Source organism: Miscanthus floridulus, chromosome 7 (assembly GCF_019320115.1).
Source record: "Miscanthus floridulus cultivar M001 chromosome 7, ASM1932011v1, whole genome shotgun sequence".
NCBI classification, from domain to species: Eukaryota; Viridiplantae; Streptophyta; class Magnoliopsida; order Poales; family Poaceae; genus Miscanthus; species Miscanthus floridulus.
In genome coordinates, this window is record NC_089586.1 from 53,445,113 (window position 1) to 53,467,452 (window position 22,340).

General features: G+C 46.9%; 2 protein-coding genes across 3 annotated transcripts; both read right to left on the minus strand.

Moving 5' to 3' along the window:
• Positions 1–1,823: 1,823 nt before the first annotated feature.
• Positions 1,824–9,464, minus strand: LOC136467000 (D-amino-acid transaminase, chloroplastic-like). 2 transcript variants are annotated; one of them, XM_066465559.1, is made up of 5 exons: positions 9,183–9,464; positions 4,232–4,284; positions 3,522–3,700; positions 2,607–3,280; positions 1,824–2,051 (listed from the first exon to the last, which is right to left on the minus strand). In XM_066465559.1, the coding sequence occupies exons 1-5, from the start codon at positions 9,379–9,381 to the stop codon at positions 1,957–1,959; spliced, it is 1,200 nt and encodes a 399-aa protein (XP_066321656.1). In that variant the 5' UTR covers positions 9,382–9,464; the 3' UTR covers positions 1,824–1,956. The 2 variants fall into 2 exon arrangements, with proteins under 2 accessions (XP_066321656.1, XP_066321655.1); XM_066465558.1 differs by having other exon boundaries at positions 4,232–4,287.
• A 2,411-nt stretch (positions 9,465–11,875) lies between these two features.
• Positions 11,876–21,400, minus strand: LOC136463246 (gamma-secretase subunit APH1-like). The gene is made up of 6 exons (XM_066462253.1): positions 21,199–21,400; positions 19,417–19,572; positions 19,256–19,341; positions 18,468–18,593; positions 18,154–18,281; positions 11,876–12,216 (listed from the first exon to the last, which is right to left on the minus strand). Exons 1-6 carry the CDS (start codon positions 21,309–21,311, stop codon positions 12,073–12,075), a joined length of 753 nt encoding a protein of 250 aa, XP_066318350.1. The 5' UTR covers positions 21,312–21,400; the 3' UTR covers positions 11,876–12,072.
• Positions 21,401–22,340: the final 940 nt, after the last annotated feature.

A 22,340-nucleotide genomic window follows, 5' to 3' on the forward strand; every position in this document is an offset into this window, starting at 1 on the left:
AGCTCTTCTAATTCATTAACCCCCATTCTATATGGACGTTTAGTTATAGGTGCAGTTCCATGTAATAATTCAGTAATGAATTCAATATCATGGTCAGGTGGCATACCTGGCAAGTCATCGGAGAAAACATCCTGGAACTCCTCCACAACACGATCTTGTTTATTGGCTTCACCATCTAGCTAGTTCACAGTGGCTGTTGGTTGAGCTTGCACTACCACTTCTACACAGATTCTATCTCCATTGGGTGATGTCACAACAACAGATCTCTCCTAACACTGAATCATTGTCCGGTGTTGTTTCATCCAATCCATTCCCAGAATAAGATCAATTTCCGCTGTTTTCAACACAATAGGTTTCACTTTGAAGTCTACCCCCCTTAAGGATATACTAGTTGAGGGACTCCAATAAGAAGCGGGCATACTACCTCCTGGTGAATTTACTAGTATGGGGTTTTTCGTGGCACATAAAGGTATGCTATGCATTCTAACAAAAGCTTGTGAAATAAATGAATGCGAAGCACCTGAATTAAAAAGTACTGTAGCAGAGATAGAGTTGACACTGAACGTACCCAACATGACCTCAGGCGTCTCTTGAGCTGCATCAGATGACACATAGTTCACTTTTGCAGTGTGAGTTGGTTGGGCGTTGAACTTCAGATTGCCATTCTGGTTCTGTGGAGCTTGCTGGTTCTGCTTCTTTGGACACTGATGAGCATAGTGACCTACTTCTCCACAGCGGTAGCATGCGTTAGGGTTATTGGGTGCACCACTCTTCATAGAAGCATTGTTGGGCATTCCCTGACGTGTTGCCGGATTGCCGGTCTGTTGCGGGGGACGCTGATTACCAAACTGTTGCTGGTACTGAGGGCATTGCTGGAACTGGTTACACTGAGGATACTAACCACGGTTTCTCTGGTTAGATGGTCCTTGATTCCTCTGCTGAAAACCCTACTGGGGATAGGCACGTAGGTGGGTGTTGCTTCTAGAAACTTGCCCTTGAAGCCTCCTCTTCTTGGCTTCCATCTCTTTGCGCTTATCATCAATCACAATAGCGCGGTTCACTAATGACTGAAAGTTAGGGTAGGTATTGGACATCAGCTGGAGCTGCATGCCATCATAAAGTCCCTTGAGGAATCGGCGTTGCTTATCCCTATCCTCAGCTACATCATTTGGAGCATAGCGTGATAGTTGAGCAAACTTGTCACGATACTCCGCCACAGACATGGATCCTTGCTTAAGTGACCTGAATTCCTCTTGCTTCAATTCCACTAGTTCATCGGGAATATGATATGATCGAAAATTGTCCTTGAATTCCCGCCAGGTGATAGTAGGAGCGTCGTTGAGACGTCCATACTGGAAAGAATCCCACCAATCCTGAGCTGCTCCCTAGAGTTGACTAGAAGCATACAACACCTTCCTAAGATCATTGCATTGTGCTATGTTAAGTGGCGATCTAATTTATTGGTAGTCACTGAAATGTGATAGATTCCAATTCGCTTTATGCTTCTTGTAGGTAGAGAGGTAGCAAGTACTTTTCCAACTCATGTATAAAAGAATGGTTTAATTAGCACAGCCCAGGAGGAAAATATCTTGTATATAGATATCGCCACCATTAGTAGAGATCATGAAAGGCGAAGGGAAACAAATTGAGGTATTATTTACTTTCACACCCGAAATTGATATTTTCTTGCAGCTATGACCAACGAGTGGGCAGGTATCATCAGGTAGCCAAAAAGGTAAAAATGAAGAAAGGGTACACGCCCAGCAGTGTCCAGCGAAAATCCATGAACTCAGGGGAAACTCAACTGTAGAACCCAACTTTTTTTTGCATAATTAGCATTCCTAGATGTCATATATTTTAATACATAGATTTTACATGACCAAATTAAACCTACAACTCTGATAACCAACACATCATTGTTCACCCTTATAATCATATGCAAAACTTCAAACAGTTTTAGTAAGGGACGGGGATACGAACAGACGGCGGACCAGATTTCATGTCCTCAAGAATAAGGTCATAAAGCGCTTGAGCTATCGGGCCTTCTTGTCCTGTGAAGAAACGAGAAAAACAATTAGCATTAAATATTTGATATATAGTCCCTCAAAAAAAAAGTTTGTATTTGCTCTATATATGGAGTCGCAGTAAGCCAGCAACACGTTAAAAGCCTATTAACCATTCTTGTGCTCAATCTACTACCAATGTTGCTTGCTCCTATTAAAACAAAATCATCAACCATGTGATCTCCCAACACATTCATTGAAATGGGTATGTAGGAGCTAAATCACTGGTGAGTAGATCTTTTGATCTAAACCGTTATAACCCGGACCCACAGGAATAGAAGCTTTTCTTTTTCTCCTATTAATTTGCAAACTTCCTCAGGATTAGGCTTACATCTAGGCAGCTGCACCTCAAATACAGGCTAAAAATGGCTGATTAACCAGAAGTATCGACTAATCTCTAAGTGGCTAAAGGTATTGTCACACTCCAAATCTTTCTAACGTCAACTTCATACAACATATAGCAGAACTTCATTTTATCAGGCTTCCTATTCAACATTTATTATTGAAATGCAATATGGAATAAGCATGCATAATTGTTCTTACCAGAACCAATTATCTGATCATCCCACTGAACAACAGGTTTGACAAGAATGCCACTACCGATGAGCATCATCTCATCAGCCATCTTCCCTTCCTGAACACTCACATTCCTTGATATTACCCTGCTGAGCTTTCCATGAGCTACTAGATGCTCAGCGAGGGTCAGAACCCGTCTTGCTGTGCACCCACTCAGGATCTTGTCAAAACACGGCATGAGAAGCTCCTTGCTCTTTGTCACAAAGCCAACATTCATATTAGAACCCTCGGCAACAAAGCCCTCATCGTCCAACCAAATGCCAGTAAATGCACCATTCTCTTCGCCTTCCACCTTGGTGAGTGCATTGGGCAAGTAATTCACACTTTTCATGACTGCAAATTGAGGAGACTTTATCGGTATAGATGATGTGAGCACTTTGCAGCAGGATGGTACTAGTAAGGATGGACTTTCAATAACAACAGCATAGAGGGCTGGGTTTGCGCAGCCAGATGAAGATAACTGGAAGTCTCCAGGTCCAACAGACAACCAGTATCTGAGTGATCCTTGGGTGCAATTTGATGCACTTGCAGTTTGAATAAGTATGCTTCTAATTGTTGAGCGATCGAAAGGTAATGGTATTTTGGCCATCAGTGCAGACCTCAGGAAGCGGTCAAGGTGTTGTTCTAACTCATAGAGGTGACTACCAGTAATATGTCAATGTAGAAAATAAGATAATAGGAACATCACTCAGTCAGAAATTCAAAGAAATATGTATATAAAGGCCTAAAGGGACGTTGCTTTCTTATTTTCTTCCCAAGTTCAGTAGTTCACATTCACACAAGAAAAATATTATGAGGAAATTTTTAAATAGGTGAGTTTTATAACTGTTATTCTATTTGCAATGAATATGTAGTTCACATTTATATTATAGAAGAGCTCACCCATCCATAATAGCAGCAGTATCAAAAACCCCATGACCTCTGTGAACCATATGATCATCAATTGGTATCACCATTGCAGAAGGGTCTGTTGTAATTCCACCAAAAATACTAGAGTACATGGCCATGTAATTTTGATTCCTAGCCCCAGACACATGGAATGTATCGAGCCTTTCGGCAACCTTGAGGGAATAATTATGGAATTAGAGTCGAAGTATATCAGTTCACAGCACAATCAAGACAAGAAACTACATAAATTAATCAACTAACTAAGACCTTGTAAACAATCATAGAACCAATTTTCCCTTACTGGTAATACCCATGGCCAACTTTCATGGATTTATAAAAAATAAATGTTGTGGATGGAGATGAAGGTACAGCAACAGATAAGAGTTGCTTCAAAGGAATTCATTCATACATTTGCAGTGTATACAGAACTTTAGATGCAGTCATGCAGAGTTAATGTTTCCATTACTATTCATAACAATAGTTCTAAAAAACTACACATGAAACGAACATGGTTTTTCAACAATGGATATATGATGTACAATTGTGTATTGATCTCTCAAGAATTAATCAAGAAGAGAGCATATGTAGGACCAATAATATAATCTCTCGAAAGAGAAAGAGCATCCAACCACTGTCTAATAAATGTTACCAATGATGTAAATTAAACTTGTGCCACCAGAGATACAAAAGACAAGAAAGTCCACCTCAGACAAAGACAATACAGGAACTTCGTTTGCATTGGCAATTGTTCCAGTCGCTGCTGCATGGCAAAGATACTCTTTAGTTCCATGAAAAATATTGTTATAAGGTTTAAATCGTAAGACGGTGTCGCGTTCTTAGTAATTGAAACACATTGTACTTCATAATATATTTCTGTCTAATTAATGCCCCTGCCTAGCAGGCTCGTACCCTCCTTCCTTTTACCCTTAGATACAGAAAAAAAATGATCATAGTGAAAGAAAAGAAACTACCTAGTCCACATAAATAAAATGTTGAGCACCCAATTTTATCAGAGTTTTTCTGTTCTTTTCTAATCTGGAAAGGACTTCAGGTTAACACTAAAGAGCTTTTTTCATAAAAAAAAAAGGAAGAGCTAAAGTGGTTATCATTCCAGAATTATCTAAACGAATCTGAATTTACAAGCAACCTTCTGCAGAAGATATGCGTGTTAGTCGCTGAATTCTCACTCTTGGTAGTAGGAGAATTCTTACTCTCATCGAGAGAGGATGACACTAGGAGTTGGGGCAATTTTCTTGTCTATTTCTCACACAAGCTCACACAAATGCCATACCAACCTAAGGGGTTGGGGTTACATATTTATAGGCTGCTAGCCAGCCAAGCATATGCCAAGATGCTAGTCTAAGATGCTAGTCTAAGATGCTAATATGCTGTCCTAGCTAAGATGTTGTCCTCTAGTCTAAGATGCTGTCCTCTAAGATGCTGTCCTCTAGTCTAAGATGCTGTCCTAAAAACAGAAAAACAGCCACAAGGACCATGTGAGCAACAACAGCCCCACAAAGACCAGCCACACATGACTTATCCATCATTCTCCCCCTAAGTCTTGTGCGTCGTCTTGTGGGAGAGTTGAACCATCCCGGTCCTGGAGCAGAGCTCAAGGAACTTGATCCTCCCAAGGGGCTTGGTGAGCAGGTCCGCAAGCTGGTCCTTGGTGTTGATGTAGTTCGCCTTGATGCTCCCTTCCTCCAAACAGCCTCGGATGAAGTGGTACCTCACCCGGATGTGCTTGCTGCGTTCGTGGAACACGGGGTTCTTTGCTAGGGCCAGAGCGGACTTGCTGTCCACCCTGAGCTCCACCGCTCTAGTGTCTCTGCCGAGGAGATCACCAAGCAGTCGAGCGAGCCAGAGCGCCTGAGTCGAAGCGGTGGAGGCCGCTATGTACTCGGCCTCGCAGCTGGATAGGGCCACCACCTGCTGCTTAACCGACTGCCAGCTAACGAGGCACTTGCCGAGGAAGAAGAGGATCCCGCTCGTGCTCTTGCTAGTGTCGATGTCGCCGGCGTGGTCGCTGTCGCTGTACCCGACGAAGTGTGCCGCCCCAGGACACCTCGGGTAGTAGAGGCCGTGGTCGAGAGTCCCCGCAACGTAGCGGATGATCCTCTTCACAGCCTGCTGGTGCTCCGTCGTCGGTCGCTGCATGAACCGACTAACGTAGCCGACGGAGAATGCCAAGTCCGGCCGTGTGTGGGCGAGGGTAGCGAAGGCTCCCCACAAGGCGCCGGTACTGTGTAGCGTCCACCTCCTCCGTCGTGCTGTCGCGGCTCAGCTTCAGCCTCTCCTCCATCGGAGTGAGAGCTGGGTTGCAGTCGGTGAGCCCAGCTAGCTCAACGACGCGCTTGGCGTAGGCGGTCTGTCGAAGCGTGATCCCGGAGTCATCCTGGTGCACCTCGATTCCCAGGTAGAAGGAGAGAGGCCCCAGGTCACTCATCTGGAAGGTGGCCTTCATCTCTTCCTTGAATGCCGCCACCTCCGCATCCTTGGTGCCGGTGATCACCAAGTCGTCGACGTAGACACCCACCAGCAGGGCATTTCCTCCATTGCCCCGTCGGTAGATGGCCGCCTCGTGCGGGCTTTGCTCGAAGCCCATCCCCTTTAGCGTGGAATCCAACTTGGCATTCCACGCCCTCGGTGCCTGCCGCAAGCCATAGAGGGCCTTGCGCAGGCGGAGCACCTTGCCCTCCTTGCCGGGGATCGCAAATCCCGGCGGCTGGTGCACGTAGACCTCCTCCTTCAAGTCGCCGTTAAGGAACGCCGACTTGACGTCCATGTGGTGAACACGCCAGCCCTCCTGGGCAGCTAGCGCAAGGAGGAGTCGCACGGACTCCATCCGTGCCACGGGAGCAAAAGCGTCGTCGAAGTCGACCCCCTCCTGCTGCACGAAACCTCGTGCCACCAAGCGAGCCTTGTGCTTGACGATGGCGCCGGCTTCATCCCTCTTCAACTTGTACACCCACTTAAGGGTGATCGCGCGGTGACCACGAGGAAGGTCAGCAAGCTCCCAGGTGCGGTTCTTCTCAACCGCATCCATCTCCAACTGCATCGCGGCGCACCATGCCGCGTGGCTCTCGGCCTCTGCAAACGACCGAGGCTCGCCGTCGTCACACGCAAGGTGCAACTGCGCCTCCAGGTCGTGAGGCACCGGTCCCGGCACCGGCTGGTCACCGAGAAGGTTCTCCACCGTACGGTACCGCAACGGCTCGCCGTCGTGGTACGCGTCGACGCGCTCCTCGTCTTGAGAGAGCGGAGTAGCGAGCTCAACCGGGCCGTGCTCGACACGAGCTGGTGGTGGAGTAGACGTGCCCGGAGTGGTGCCTGTCGGTGCTGGAGTGCGTGGCGTTGCCGGCTGTGGTGGAGCCGGCGAAGAGCTCATCGCAGCCGAGGTCCTGGCTGGAGAGCGTGGTGCTGTCGGAGTAGCAGGTGCCGGGGTCGGTGGAGGCTCGGAGACTGGGGTAGACGCGCTCGCCGAAGAAGAGCTGCCTACTCCCCCAGCTCCCTCGAAGTGGACGTACTCAACAGTGAAGTCGTCGTACGTCGGAGCCGAGCCGTCGTCCACCGCCTTGTCCCACGCCCATCCTCGCCCTTCGTCGAACACAACGTCGCGCGCCGTGCGCACACGCTGTGTCTTCGGGTCGAGGATGCGGTAGGCCTTCGAGCCCTCCGCGTAGCCGATGAACACTCCCGGAGTGCTCCTGTCGTCGAGCTTGCTGATGTGGCCAAGCTCCTTGGCGAATGCGAGGCAGCCGAAAACCCGCAAGTGGGAGACCGCCGGCTTGCGCCCATGCCAAGCCTCGTACGGCGTCCTGCCGTCGAGCGCCTTGGTAGGCGAGCGGTTGAGGATGTAGACGGCCGTCACCACCGCCTCTCCCCAGAAGATAGCCGGCATCCCCCTCTGCTTGAGGAGGGCCCGAGCCATCCCCACAACCGTCTGGTTGCGCCGCTCGACGACGCCGTTCTGCTGCGGGCTGTACGGCGCGGAGTAGTGGCGCTGAATGCCCTCGTCAGCGCAGTACGACGCGAATTCAGCCGCCGTGAATTCGCCGCCGTTGTCGGTGCGCAGCACGCGCAGCTTGCGGCCGCACTCCGCCTCTGCAGCAGCCTGCGCGCGCCTGATGGCGTCCGCAGCCTCTCCCTTGCTGCCGAGGACCATCACCCACATGTAGCGGGAGAGGTCGTCGACGAGCAGCAGGAAGTAGCGTCGTCCTCCCGGTGTGGCCGGTGTCACCGGGCCACACAAGTCCCCGTGCACAAGCTCGAGCCTCTCCTTGGCTCGAAAGCTCGCCCGCTGGGGAAAGGGGAGTCGCCTCTGCTTCGTCAACACGCAGACGTCGCAGAGCTGCTCCACATGGTCGAGGCACGGCAGGCCTCGCACCATCTCCGTGGCACTGAGCCGCTTTAGGGCCTCAAAGTGAAGGTGCCCGAAACGCTCGTGCCACTGCCACGCCTCGTCGTCCCGACGAGCAGCGAGACAGAGGGGTTGTGCCACCTGCACGTTAAGGACGTAGAGTCGATTTGCACTTCTGGATACCTTGGCAAGAACTGAATTCTCACTCTTGGTAGTAGGAGAATTCTTACTCTCATCGAGAGAGGATGACACTAGGAGTTGGGGCAATTTTCTTGTCTATTTCTCACACAAGCTCACACAAATGCCATACCAATCTGAGGGGTTGGGGTTACATATTTATAGGCTGCTAGCCAGTCAAGCATATGCCAAGATGCTAGTCTAAGATGCTAATATGCTGTCCTAGCTAAGATATTGGCCTCTAGTCTAAGATGCTGTCCTCTAAGATGATGTCCTCTAGTCTAAGATGTTGTCCTAAAAACAGAAAAACAGCCACAAGGACCATGTGAGCAACAACAGCCCCACAAAGACCAGCCACACATGACTTATCCATCAATGCGAAGGTGGACCACGGGTACAATCTTCAGAATAATTTTTCAAAATTACCCAACCATTTCCAGCCCATCCCAATCAACAAGAGAAGGAGAGGGAGTCAAGACACAACTTGGAAGCAATCCTATTACTAACTAGGAATCCCCACACTTGACAAAAGCAGCCGGCCTGAAATTGCCATCGAAAGGGTCATCATCAAATCAAGTCACCAACAACAAGGCAGCAAGGCAACAACCACATACGAACAGCCAAAATCCCATATCATCATGAAAGTACCTGCCCACCACCTGAAGTCCTGAAGAACACAGCTAAATAACTCTGAGTTACTGAGTACATCGAAATACTCGAATTCGATCCGGAAGAGTTACCACTACACATGTCTCGTCAGAAAATATGAGTCGAGTTCGAAAATAATTGTGCGCAGAGGATTTGCATAAACTCGTCGAAGGGAAGTCTCCCCTATGGCCCTATGACTTCAGAAAGAGTGCAGCAGGCCTTTATTAACAGAAGTTACTACTTACCTCAGATTCGAAACAAAATGAAACGCAAACGCAACACGCATGGGCATAGCAAATCTACGCGAGGCAATATCGAACCACCGTGGCACTTGAAATTCATGTAAAATGCTACTAGTATAATACGTTGAAATAAACCCCCGCCCCCAGCAGAACAAAATGCAGAGGTACAACGGTATCCTCCACTGCCCTAGAGCCACAGTTGAAGAACGATTCGCAGGAAACACTCACCGACCTTATCCGAGCCCGTGGCGGCCGTGGCCACCGCTGCCACTCCCCTCCATGACCGCCAAGGGGGACCCGCGGCGGCTCCTATCGACGACGGTACGGTCGTCTTCAGCTGCGGGAGGGAAGGGCAAGAGCGAGGCGAGGGCGAGACGCGGTGGCCGGTGGATACCGCGGCCGCCGGAGAGGCGAGAAGGTGGGCCATCGGACTCTGAGAAGGCGGGCGGAGTAGAACAGTGGTCAACTGGTGAGCAGGCCCGGACTCCTTCCTCGAATCCCAAAGACGACTATCCAACTGTCCCACTTCTGTTCTGTTCTGTTCCGTGCCTTGTCTACTAGTTGGTCACGGCCGGCCGGCCGGCTCCAGTGTTGTCCTTCGTCCATGAATGCTTACTCACCCTGTCCGTTTTTATTCGTCGTTCACTAAGAATTCAAACATATTTAATAACAGAAATACTATACAACACACATGTGTTTTAGCACAAAAAAATTCATAAATTTTTTAGCAAAAAAAACACACGGCGAGCGCACGCGGCAGCACAGCACTAGCAGTGCGCTTTCTGCGTCTCCACTATCCTGAGCGACTTCTGCACCTCGACTGCCTCCTTCGCGCATGGAGAATCACGCCCGGCCAGAGGCCCCACGACACGATGACCCATGACGAATGGACAGGCAATGAAACCAATCGCTCTGTAATTTGTCCTTTCATAGAAAAAAAAATTATTTTCTATGATACGTGATCTGTGGATCTGTGATCTTGTGATTGTCTGAAGGTAGAAGAAGGTCAGAGGTAGAAGAATGATGGAGGTTGTTGGATCTTAATCTTATGATGTAAAAAAATTCATGTGCTGAAATTGCATAAAACATATGGTTGTGTAGTAAACGGACTCATATAAAATGAGATATTAATATTTATAGTACATAAATAGTATCATTAAATAAATTGTATAGTAAATTTATTTAGAGATATAAATATTACTAATTTTTTTATAAACTTAATTAAATTTGAAAAAGCTTGATTGCCACGGTTCCCACGACGACAGAAATAGATATGGAGGGAGTACTTCGGAAGCATGTATCATGCTGGAACAATGTTTTATAAAAAGAAAAAAAACGCTCAGGCAAGCAATTAAACTCCTAGCACCTACTAGTAGTTTGTTTAGCTGGAATTAAAGCATATTTTGTTATGAGAGAAAAATATTGTAGATTCTAGCTGATAAGCCGGCCGATAAGTTCCAAGCCGATTATAAGCATAGTTAGTTAGTTACCAGACTAGAATGAGAAAGAGCACTGGTTTAGTTCGCTATAAAATTGGACTCAAACCGTTAGAAAGCTGGTGAGTTTGGGTAGTGCATGCCACATGAAGGGAGAGTAGAAAAAAACAGAGAGAGAAAAATGCATTGATAGAAGGGAATTCAAATCAAACCCCATACTTAAGGGCTAGAACTCCAAAAGGAAGTGCTCCCACCACTATTGTGTGAGCATTTGTTTGTTGTCTCGCTCTTTAGCCGACAACTCAATTGGAGTAAGCAAACCATTAATAGAACCTCAGACCGGTTCGATGTCCATCTAATCCCAATAACTATGTTAGAAGGTTGTTGAGGAGATTTAGCATATTATAAAAAATAATGGCATTATCATGTAGTTTATAAATTTCATGGCTATAGTTCATCTTTTATTTCATAGTGTACCCCGCTTTCATAAACATATCAAGCCTGCAAAAGGGCCTCTGGTCCGGTGGAAAAATTTCCACTTTCATAAATATAGCCTGCGAAAGGGCCTTTGGTCTGATGGGAATTTTCCAAAAAAAAAAAAAGTAGGATACACACACCGGAGATTAGAGCCTTCCAATCTCTTTCTTTACATACCTACAGTACGCACGTGTGTGCACGTGTAGTGTGAGTGTGTGGATTATGTGCATCTTGTCGCACCATCTTAAATATAAATATATATATATAGCGAGAGTATATTCAGTAGCCAGCTACAAAATAAGTTATTTTGTAGCTACCTCCATTTACGATAATTTTGTATACTAATTTACAATAATGTCAATACATATTTACGATAGTTGGGTTACTGTAATACATTTAGATATTTACCATAACGTTATAGTAAACTACTTAGTAAGAAGTTACTATAATCTCGTAAATTAACATAGTAATTATCGTAACTCAAAGTGGCTACAGAATAAATTATTTTGTAGCCAGCGTAGTCGTATATATATAACACCTAGAAGAGGTATATATATCGAACCTAGAAGGGCCAAGGTGCTAGACTGTGCTACTTCACCTAGCACACCAAAGCGATCAAACTCCACCTTAACACCGCCAAGGATCCAAGGCAATCTTTCGAAACATAAGGCTAAGAACCCATTTGAACTAACTAAAGTTTTTATGTGTTGTAATAGCTAGAGAAGATAGTTAATACTCCCTCTATTCTAAATTGTAAGTTGATAGTTTTGTAAGTACATAACTTTTACTACATACCGAAACATCCATTAAATATAAGTACATAGTAAATGCTATTTAAAAAAAAATTAAAACAACTTATAATTTAGAACAGAGAGAATAGCTTATCATAAGTTTGGTGGTTGTATAGTTCAAAATAGGCTATAATCTAGCTAAAAGTTGGACTAGTCGGATCAACTAGAGTTTTTTTAGCAACTAGCAACTTGTTCTAGTCCATCCAAGCGATAATGATTGCTAGCCCATTTAACAATCATGATTATAGAGATAAAAATGCCAATTACAACGTTTTCACCGGCTAAGATGTACTGCATATGCAAACATCAGTGCAACTCTGATAAACCGTCGTCTGTCCTAATACATCAGAAGATTCAGTTAAACATACATGGGAGAATTACATGATGTAAGGAGCACTGGCAAGTCGGCAAGAACTAGTTGCTGTTATGCTGCTGATGCCGGTGCTCAGTTAATCTCTGGCATGCCACTCGCCAGCAGTGCTGCAAGGTCAGCGCAGCCATGACCAACAACAGTGGGGTACCAATGAGACAGCCTCCTGGGGCGAGGTTAACAAGTGTCTGAAATGAATACATAGTGCAGCAAGGTCAGGCAAAAGTTCAGCAATGTACTGTCCAGATCATACTGACTAAAAGCAACAAGATTTCGTACAAAACAGTATTGCAACCACAACTCAGTACTGAGGTAGATGAAACACATGAAGCTACAGTACCATAAAGATCAAAATATGATAATGCCTTGACCATGACACTGAATATAGAGTTGCCTGTCTTAAACCCACAATGAAACATTGAATAGTTTAAATAACTATACTACCATTGCAGATAAAAAGAGTTGCTATGTGTGGCATTGCTACGGTTGTTTCATGAGTGGCATTACATTGCAGCAATCATATATTATTTTGCATTCAACTTTCATCAATTAAAACCTCATGTTGATTACAAATGGACACGACTCTGTAGATGTAAATTATAGGAATAAACTGGAAGTGACCAATATATAAATATAAGTGATGATTTAGCATAAGAACATTTTACAACAAGGTCACAGTGGTGTGGCGTCGCAGGCTCGCAGCCAGTGTTTTCTATGTTTAGATTGTAGAAGTTAAGTCCTGCTCCCAGTTATCACTTAGTTATCTGTGCTTAATTATGTTTCTGCTATTAAGGCCTTGGGCAGCACAAGTGACTGTGCAAGTACCCAGGCAGTTAGCTGTTTAGTTAATGCTCTAATGAGCCATCAATGTAATCAATGTGCTACTTATCTCCTATATATGAAAGAGCAGTCGCCTGGGTGTGTTATCCCTGGCTGAGTAAAAACACTCTGTACCTCCAACAATTGGTACCAGAGCCTAGGTTAGACACCTCTCTCTCATCTTCTACTCGAGCCCCCTTCCCTGCTTTCTCATCCATGGCCTCGACATCTTCTGAGCGCCGAAGGAAGGCTGCCAAGGGCGTCAGCGATGCGGAGGACTCCTCTGGCCGGGCCGCGCGCTTAAAAGCTGCAGAGGAGGCAGCTGCGCAGGCGGTCCAGGCGGCGCGGCAGGCGGCGGCGGCTGCAGAGGAGGCGGCAAGGACCGCGCGGGTGCTGAGGGAGGAGATTGCAGCAGAGAAGGAAGAAGAGGAGCTGGAGTATGAAGAAGGAGAGGAGGAGGTCAAGAGCCCGCGCCGGAGGTCTCCATCTCCGCCAGTCCGCAGGCGTGGCCGCGGTGGCGGGCGTCGGGAGTCGCCTGTGTACGACAGGGTCGTATACAGGGACTCGGGCAGCGGCACGAACTGGCCGATGCTGTCCAAAACGAACTACCACGAATGGAGCCAAGAGATGAAACTGCGAATGCAGGCCCGCGATCTGTGGGACGCACTTGAAGGAGAGCGGGTCTCGTTCCGCGACGACCGGCGGGCTATGGAGGCGATTGTCGCAGCGGTTCCCAAGGAGATGGGGATTCCGCTCATCGACAAGCGGACGGCGAAGGAGGCGTGGGACGCCATAGCTGCTGCGCGCATCGGCGTGGACAGGGTCCGCCGCGCGACGCTGCAACGCATCCGCCGCGACTGGGAGAACATCAGTGTCAAGTCAGGAGAGAGCGTCGAAGATTTTGCCTTCCGCCTCTCAACTCTGCATCGACAGCTTGTCCTTCATGGTGATCAGGACATCGATGAGAGGCGTGTGGTGGAGAAGTATCTGCGTACAGTACCGTCGAAGTATGCGCAGATTGTGGTTGCTATTGAGCAGTTTCTGGACTTTGACATGCTCACGCTTGAGGAAGCCACTGGGAGGCTCAAGGCTGTTGATGACCGTGAAGAGCAAGCGCCTACCGAGCCAATCACCGTCGGCGGCAAGCTCATGTATACTGAGGAGCAATGGCGCGCACGCTGGAAGAAGGAGAAGAAGGGCGGCGGGGATGATTCTGCTGGCTCTAGTTCAAAGAATCAGCGCGGCGGCGGCCAAGGCGGCAGTGGTGGCCGCGGTCGCGGCGGCTGGCGAGGAAAGGGCCGTGGCGGCGGCCGCGATGGTGGACGCTGTGGCGATACCTGCCACAATTGTGGCCAGGAGGGCCACTGGGCAAGAGACTGCCCTCATCCACGGCGAGACAGAGATGGTGACCGTGATGGTGGCGGTGACCGCGGCGGCGGACGGGGCAGAGGCCGTCGTGGCGGCGGCCGCGGTGGCAATCAAGGCCAGCACGCTGGTGGCCGAGGGGGCGCAGGCGGCGGTGACGGCGGCCACAATGGCCGTGTGCAGTATGCAGAATGCGAGGATGATGGGGCTCTGTTTCTGGCGCATGGGCTCGTTGATCTTGATAAGTGCGCGCCGGCATACACCTATGCTGCTCAAGAGGTGAATCTGGAAGAACCAAAAGCCCGCGCCTTCCTTGGTGCCAATGGCGATGAAGAAAAGGCAGATGTGTGGTACCTTGATTCAGGAGCTACACACCATATGACTGGACGGCGTGAGCTCTTTTCTGACTTGAACACGGACGTGCGAGGCACGGTCCGATTTGGAGATGCGTCCAAGGTTGACATCAAAGGCATCGGTTCGATTGCTTTCGAAGGAAGAACTGGTGAGCATAGGGTGCTGCAGGGTGTGTACTATATACCAGCCCTGAAGAATTCCATTATCAGTCTGGGTCAGCTTGACGAGACTGGCTCCAAGGTGGAGATATATCACGACGTGTTACGTATCTGGGAACACACTGGCCGTTTAATTGCCAAGGTGAAGAGAGGGGCTAACAGATTGTACACACTCCAACTTCATGCAGCCCAGCCACTTTGTCTTGCAGCATGCAGAGGAGATGTAGCGTGGCAGTGGCATGAGAGGATGGGGCATTTGAATTTTGATGCACTCCGCAGACTTGGGAAGGAGGAAATGGCGCGCGGTGTCCCGGTTATTGACCAAGTGGAGCAGGTGTGTGACACCTATGTCACCACCAAAATGAGAAGGCGCTCGTTCCCAGCTGCAACACAGTACCATGCCAAACAGCCCCTTGAGCTGGTGCACGGCGATCTTTGCGGACCAGTGACACCTGCAACACCTGGAGGGAATCGATATTTCCTGCTGCTCGTCGATGACGCTAGCCGTTTCATGTGGGCAGCGCTCATACCAAGCAAGGATGCAGCAGCAGAAGCCATCAAGCGCATCAAACTGAGCGCAGAGGCGGAGAGTGGTCAGAAAATCAGGGTGCTTCGCACCGATAATGGAGGAGAATTCACAGTTGCTGATTTCGCTACCTACTGCGCAGAACAAGGCATTAAGAGGCACTTCAGTGCTCCCCACTCACCTCAGCAGAATGGGGTAGTTGAACGGCGCAATCAGTCAGTAGTGGCCATGGCAAGGGCACTGCTTAAGCAGAGGGGCCTGCCAGCTCGGTTTTGGGGGGAGGCTGTGATGACAGCAGTCCACATACTGAACCGATCACCGACACGTGCGTTGAAGGGGATCACCCCATATGAGGCCTGGCATGGACGTTCACCAACTCTGGGACACATGAAAGTGTTTGGGTGTGTGGCATACACAAGGAAGCTCAATCAGCTGCGCAAACTTGATGACCGCGGCGAGGCCGGCGTGTTTATTGGTTATGCAGAAGGAGCTAAGGCATATAGGGTGTTTGAGCCTGTGAGCAGGCGTGTCAGGATCAGCCGTGATGTTGTATTTGATGAAGAACATGGCTGGGATTGGTCCTCGCCGGAATCTGGGCCATCAGCTGTGAACAGCAGTGAATTCACAGTTGAGTATGTCTGGTCAGAGGAGGTGAGCGAACCAGCGCCGCCGTCGTCACCTCTGCTCCCGGATTCACCAAGAACACCCGCACCAAACAGCCCAATTGGAGTTGAAGGAGCAGAGGCCTCCGCATCAACTCATCCTCAAGCTAATTCTGCTCCAGCGGCACTGGAAGTGTCACCACCGCCATCAAGTCCTCAGATTGAGCATGCCACGCCTCTGGAGGATGATGATGATCGACTGGATGCTTATCACGAGGATGAACCACTTCGCTACAGAACTGTCAGCAATATCATTGGCCAGCAGCCCACACCGCCACCTGCAACTCGCCTGTTCGCAGAGCTGCATCTAACGCACTCTGGCGAACCAACTTCGCATACTGAAGCCAAGAGAGATCCAGCGTGGTGCGCAGCAATGAAAGAAGAGCTGCGATCAGTAGAGAGAAACAAGACCTGGGAGCTTGTGAAGCCTCCTGCTGGTCACCGTCCAATCACCCTGAAGTGGGTGTTCAAATTGAAGAAGGACGAACACGGTAATGTTATCAAACACAAAGCCAGACTTGTCGCTCGTGGCTTTGTCCAGCAAGAAGGCGTGGATTATGATGATGCTTTCGCCCCTGTCGCACGCATGGAATCCGTTCGAGTCTTGTTGGCTCTGGCGGCACAGGAGGGTTGGTCTGTTCATCAGATGGACGTCAAGTCCGCATTTCTGAATGGAGACCTCAACGAGGAGGTATATGTGCATCAGCCGCCTGGCTTTGTTGTTGCTGGACAAGAAGACAAGGTGTATCGCTTGCACAAAGCTCTGTATGGCCTACGGCAAGCACCAAGAGCATGGAATGCAAAGCTTGATTCAACATTGAAGAAGAAAGGTTTCAGACAAAGCAACCATGAAGCTGCAATCTATAGGCGAGGTTCTGGAAACTCTCTGTTGCTTGTCGGTGTGTATATGGATGATTTGATCATCACAGGGGCCAAAGAGCAGGATGTTGAAAGCTTCAAGGCTGAAATGAAAGCAACATTTGAGATGAGTGACCTCGGGCTCTTAAGCTTCTATCTGGGCATTGAAGTACAGCAGAGCACCGATGGCATCACCCTTAGACAGACTCACTATGCCAAAAGGATACTGGAATTGGGTGGTATGGTGGACTGCAACCCAGCAGTCACTCCTATGGAGGAAAGGCTAAGATTGAGCAAGAAGAGTACAGCCAAGGAAGTTGATCCAACACAGTACAGGCAGCTGGTTGGAAGCCTGCGATATTTGGTTCATACTCGACCTGACTTGGCATTTGCAGTCGGGTTTGTGAGTAGATTTCTGGAGAGGCCCACCATAGAGCATCAGCAGGCAGTGAAGCGTATCCTTCGGTATGTGGCAGGCAGTCTGGAGTATGGCCTGCACTTCACCAAGGCATCCAGTGAAGCCAGATTCATTGGCTACTGTGACTCAGACTTGGCTGGAGATATTGACTCAAGCAAGAGCACTACAGGTTGTCTATTCTTCCTAGGCAACAATCTGGTCAGTTGGCAGTCCATTAAACAAAGAGTGGTTGCCTTATCTAGCTGTGAAGCAGAGTATGTTGCCATGACTACTGCTGCAACACAAGCTCTGTGGCTGTCCAGGTTACTTGCTGAATTGTTGGGAAAGAAAGTGGAAGTAGTAGAGCTGCGAGTGGATAACAAATCAGCAATAGCACTTGCAAAGAATCCTGTCTTTCATGACAGAAGCAAGCATATCAGAATCAAACAACACTTCATCAGAGATTGTGTTGAAGAAGGCAGCATCAAGACTGAGTTCGTCGCCACAAATGATCAACTGGCAGACATTCTGACTAAGGCCTTAGGCAAGGCCAAGTTTGAAGACATGAGAAGCAAGATTGGGATCATGAAGATCAAGGATGGGGGAAGCAGGTCTTAGGGGGAGAACTGTAGAAGTTAAGTCCTGCTCCCAGTTATCACTTAGTTATCTGTGCTTAATTATGTTTCTGCTATTAAGGCCTTGGGCAGCACAAGTGACTGTGCAAGTACCCAGGCAGTTAGCTGTTTAGTTAATGCTCTAATGAGCCATCAATGTAATCAATGTGCTACTTATCTCCTATATATGAAAGAGCAGTCGCCTGGGTGTGTTATCCCTGGCTGAGTAAAAACACTCTGTACCTCCAACATAGATTAGAAGAAAACAATATAGAGAAACTTATGAAAATTGAAATAAAGATAAATCAGCTCAAGCATCATCATGTTCATTAAGTTTCAACCCAACACAACCAATAAAGTCCCCATTCTTACCATCACAGCAGCAGCCAAATGAATAACTGGAACAAAAACTTGATCACTTTTCTTTCTCTCGTCATATGCATTAAAAGCAATAATCATTGAGAACGTATGGATGACCAAGAATCCAAGTGCAATTAGGGCTGAAATAGCGCACAGGGATAAGGGTCAATATCATGCAAAACAAATTCAGAACACAAAACTGCATCAAATATAACTAGGAAGAAATGTGTCTTACAAATTCGTTTTTCCCAGTTAGAATGAATATGCTTATTCCCTTCCATAGTAATGAGTCATATTAGGGAGTAAGGTGGGGGAAAAACACTTGCCTGAAGCAAGGAAAAATGACATCTTTGAGCATGTTTCAATATAAAATGTGGCTCGACCAAACGCTGGAGTCAAAAGACTGAGACAGAAAAAGACTGCATGAGCCACTCCATGGCCTAAACCACCAGCTGCACAAACATTTTCAAACAAAAATGAGCAAATGTAGAAGTTATAGTTGTGACATCCTAGAGTGATAGCGAAGAGCAATTGTTCCTACCAAGCAATAAGTAAAAGCATAAACTCAGATTTAAAGAAGCATATCCTCAGATTTAAAGTACTTATCTGAGTTAGCAAACCATGCTTATGTTTGGGAGACTTCCTAGTTTCAAATCAACAATGCACAACCAGAGAAACTGTGTCTGTTCTGTTATGAACACAAATTTTAGAGCCCTGGCAAATCATTTATTAGCGCATTTAATAACCTTGTTGGAATCAGTCCCCAGAAAATTAGCAAAAAAATCCTAGAAGATTACAAATAACATGACAAGCGATTCTTTCCATGGAAGAATTTTTGCTATGTGTCCCTTCTATAAAATTGGGGCATAATTTGGCACATATGCAAGTGCAACTTACAATATGTATACATTCATTTAAATTCAAAATCTGGGTTAAACACAATGCAGCAATAGAGAAATAATAATATTACATAAATTGCCAAGAAAAGAAACCATTTGGTCCTGAACCAGAACTACAACAGATGTTTTCATCTTATATCAAAATAAGAATAACTTACGAACGAAAACTAGAAAAAAAATATTTTTCATCTTGTATCAAAATAACAAAATCTTACCTAAAGAAATGAGCATCTTGTCAGTCAAACTAAGACGTGGCTTAGATATTCTATCAGCAAAAGCATCTAGCATCTCTTCCATTTTCCTGGAAAAATTATTATCAGATCCCATATATTCAATTACCACAGCAGATAAGGACAACTTCTATTTATGGGCCTACTTGTAAAGCCTCCAAAACACAAGACGAGTGCCTTCTTGTAATGCGACAGATGTAAGGATCAGAATCGCATAGGCCCACCAAGCTCCTGACTTTATAGGAAGAAATCCCCTCCATATTCCCGAGAGGACTATCAAACTTATAAGCCAAAACAAGGTGCTGCACTAAAAGATAAAGGCCAAGGTTAATATTTAAATTAAATATGATAATATATCCTTCCATTTCAAAATTCATAAGAGAATGTACAATATACTTTAGTGTTTCAGGCACTAAAGATAATAGGGCAGCGATTCTGGGAAACGGGAACTCACCGTACTACCATCAAGGTCTGAAGGCAACATGGATAGAGAGAAAAATGGTTTCTAGTTTCCATTTCCAGGTCTGTAAACTGTTCACTAACATAGAGGATTAAGTCGACTTATATTTTCTTTCAAACTAATGCATTATCTTGTGAACGAAAAAACTAAGCATATTCATTTGGAAGTTGGAACTTCTCCGTTGATTGAGACCAGACTTAACTGGCAAGACTAAAAGCTTTCGAACCAACCCTGACTGTGTGTGCCTCTCCCTTGATAAGGTCATCACAAAAGGAGAACAGCATATCACTCAAGATTACCAAATGTTGAGATTCAAGCATTAAAAAATGAATGGAGAAAAGTTACATCACTTATTTGTGACTGTAGTGAGTACTGATTAATAAAGTATGACAGCTTAAGCCTTATAATTCGAGAAGTTTCTCATACCCCAGGTTATACGTTCCAGATAATGGATGCATCCATTAAATTCAATTGCAGACATCTCTGGAGTAATTTCTAACAGTGCATTCTATTGGAGAACACACAGATTCAGTACTTGCAGAGGTCAGAGGTGTAATGTCAGGATACTGAGGTAGTAGCAATGTATCAGAAAAATGCTCTGAGATAGGTCTATAGCACGCACAGTCGCACACACACACATGCATCTTTCAGTCAGGTTCTGAACATTTTTTTTCTGTAGCTCATATCCTTCTTGTTGACTTCTAACAAAATAATTGATGACACCAGTTCTTCCTCAGTCTTTGATCGTAGGTATTTGAAATGCCAATTTACATTTTCATGACGAATCACCATTTCTCTTGCATCCTTCTAGCAGTGAATTGTCAGTTGGGAAGGAAGATGGGGGGAGGGGGTGTCAAGACAATATACATTAAACAGAATTCAATGCTTATGTTCATACTACATGAAAATATATGTGCAAATCAAAAATGAAGAAAAGAACCATTATGAGACTGAATTAAAGGTCAACTCCTATTTATTGGTGCACAACTACATATAAGTTGTCGAGACAATACACACAGAGTAAATTGTCAACAAGCTTTGGTTTACCAACTACCTAGGGAGAGTATCATTAGCACAACAATGCAAGTTCTACAGGTTTGAGATCCACACATTCATTCCAAACCAGATTCACGGATTTCGCAAACAGATGAGATAAATTGAGAACTCAAAAACCACACAGTACACGCCAATACGCCATGTGAGCTGAATCCAACTAGCAGCACCGGATCGATCCGCAAGGAACTACTAAACCCTAGCACAAGTAAACCAATAATCCGCGTTTGCCTCACGAAACCACACACTGGAACGCCTCAAACAAACGCCCCCGCCTCCTACCCCAATCGATGAAGAGAATGTTCGCTTTTACTAGAGGGCAACGGACGATCTGATCAAAACGCGGCTAAAGAAGCACGAGAAACTTGCGAGAAAAAAAAAAAGCACGAGAAACGGGCGAGGCAGGGGGGAAGACCTGGAGAGGAGGGTGAGGACGAGGAAGGGCTTCCTGGCGACGACGCCGGCGAAGAGGGAGAAGGCGGGGCCCAGCGCGATCAGGGAGTACCCCAGCCCCGCCGCCAACGTCATCTCCTCTTGTCGACCCGGCCTCCGCACGCCGCCAGCAGGGGTGAAGAGTGAAGACTAGTTTCGGGAACAGGGAACGGCCCTGTTTCCGCAGTTCTGATAGAAGCTCAAACTTTTTTAGGCCGGACAAATTGTTCAGGTTTTAGGATTTGGTTAATTTGTCTAATCAAAGATTTAGCAAACACAAGATTTAAAAAATAGGACAAAATATTTTTTAAAAGGGTAGCAAGCCGGTGTGTGAAAAAAAAACAGAAATGCTACGTCAGAGGACGTCTGACTATCCGAAAGATCTCGTTCGTGGCGTAACACTGGTCCAATGGCTCAACCGTCGTAGCCTCTCGTCCATAAGTCTCTAACTATATTGTCTCCATTCTTTAGAAAAAATCACCAGCAGCTCGAGTGGACATGCTCCGCCGCGCCGCCTTGGCGTTCTCCACGGCAGCTGGGGGCCCGATGGCCAGCATCTTCACCGTGGCCGAGCACAAATGCCCACCTTGATCCCTCTCCATCGTGTCTCTCGACTGACCGCCTTCCTCCCTCCCCACTGTGTCTCTAGCCCGCCGCGGCCTTCTCCAACTCGTCGGACGTCTCTTCTCCACCGCAGCAGCGACAGCTCGTGCCAACACGAGATCAGGAGCGCCACCATCTAGCGCCGCGATGATCCACCTCTTCTGTCGCGGAAGGGGAAGCAGGGGAGGTCTGCACCTACGCCCCCATCCACCTCGCGCCATCGGCAGGAACGCACCTGAGCCCTCATCCACCTCGCGCCATCGACAGAAATGGGAGGCTTACACCACCACAGTTCCCCACCAGGTAGGTCATGACGTGCAGGATACTGTGTTTCAAGTGTTTCTGAACGTTTTTCAGACATCTTGCAAGCTTATATTTTAAGTGTTTCAGTTGTTTCAGATGTATGTTTCAATTATTTCATGCGGATGTTGCAAAGTAGATTGGATGTTGCATATTTGCTATGGTTGTACACGTATGTTGCAAGCGTTTATCCATGTTTCATCCGTTTTTTACACACGTATG

Excerpts from the sequence above, each read along its gene's own strand:
- LOC136463246 (XM_066462253.1), bottom strand. The coding sequence starts at position 21,311 with ATGACGTTGGCGGCGGGGCTGGGGTACTCCCTGATCGCGCTGGGCCCC. Across the intron at positions 18,282-18,467 it reads GTCATTTTTCCTTGCTTCAG|CCCTAATTGCACTTGGATTC; the intron begins GCAAGTGTTTTT and ends GCGCTATTTCAG. Across the intron at positions 12,217-18,153 it reads ATTTGGCTGCTGCTGTGATG|ACACTTGTTAACCTCGCCCC; the intron begins GTAAGAATGGGG and ends TATTCATTTCAG.
- LOC136467000 (XM_066465558.1), bottom strand. The coding sequence starts at position 9,381 with ATGGCCCACCTTCTCGCCTCTCCGGCGGCCGCGGTATCCACCGGCCAC. Across the intron at positions 4,288-9,182 it reads CACGGGCTCGGATAAGGTCG|CAGCGACTGGAACAATTGCC; the intron begins GTGAGTGTTTCC and ends TTTGCCATGCAG. Across the intron at positions 3,281-3,521 it reads ACTGCTGCTATTATGGATGG|TCACCTCTATGAGTTAGAAC; the intron begins GTGAGCTCTTCT and ends TATTACTGGTAG.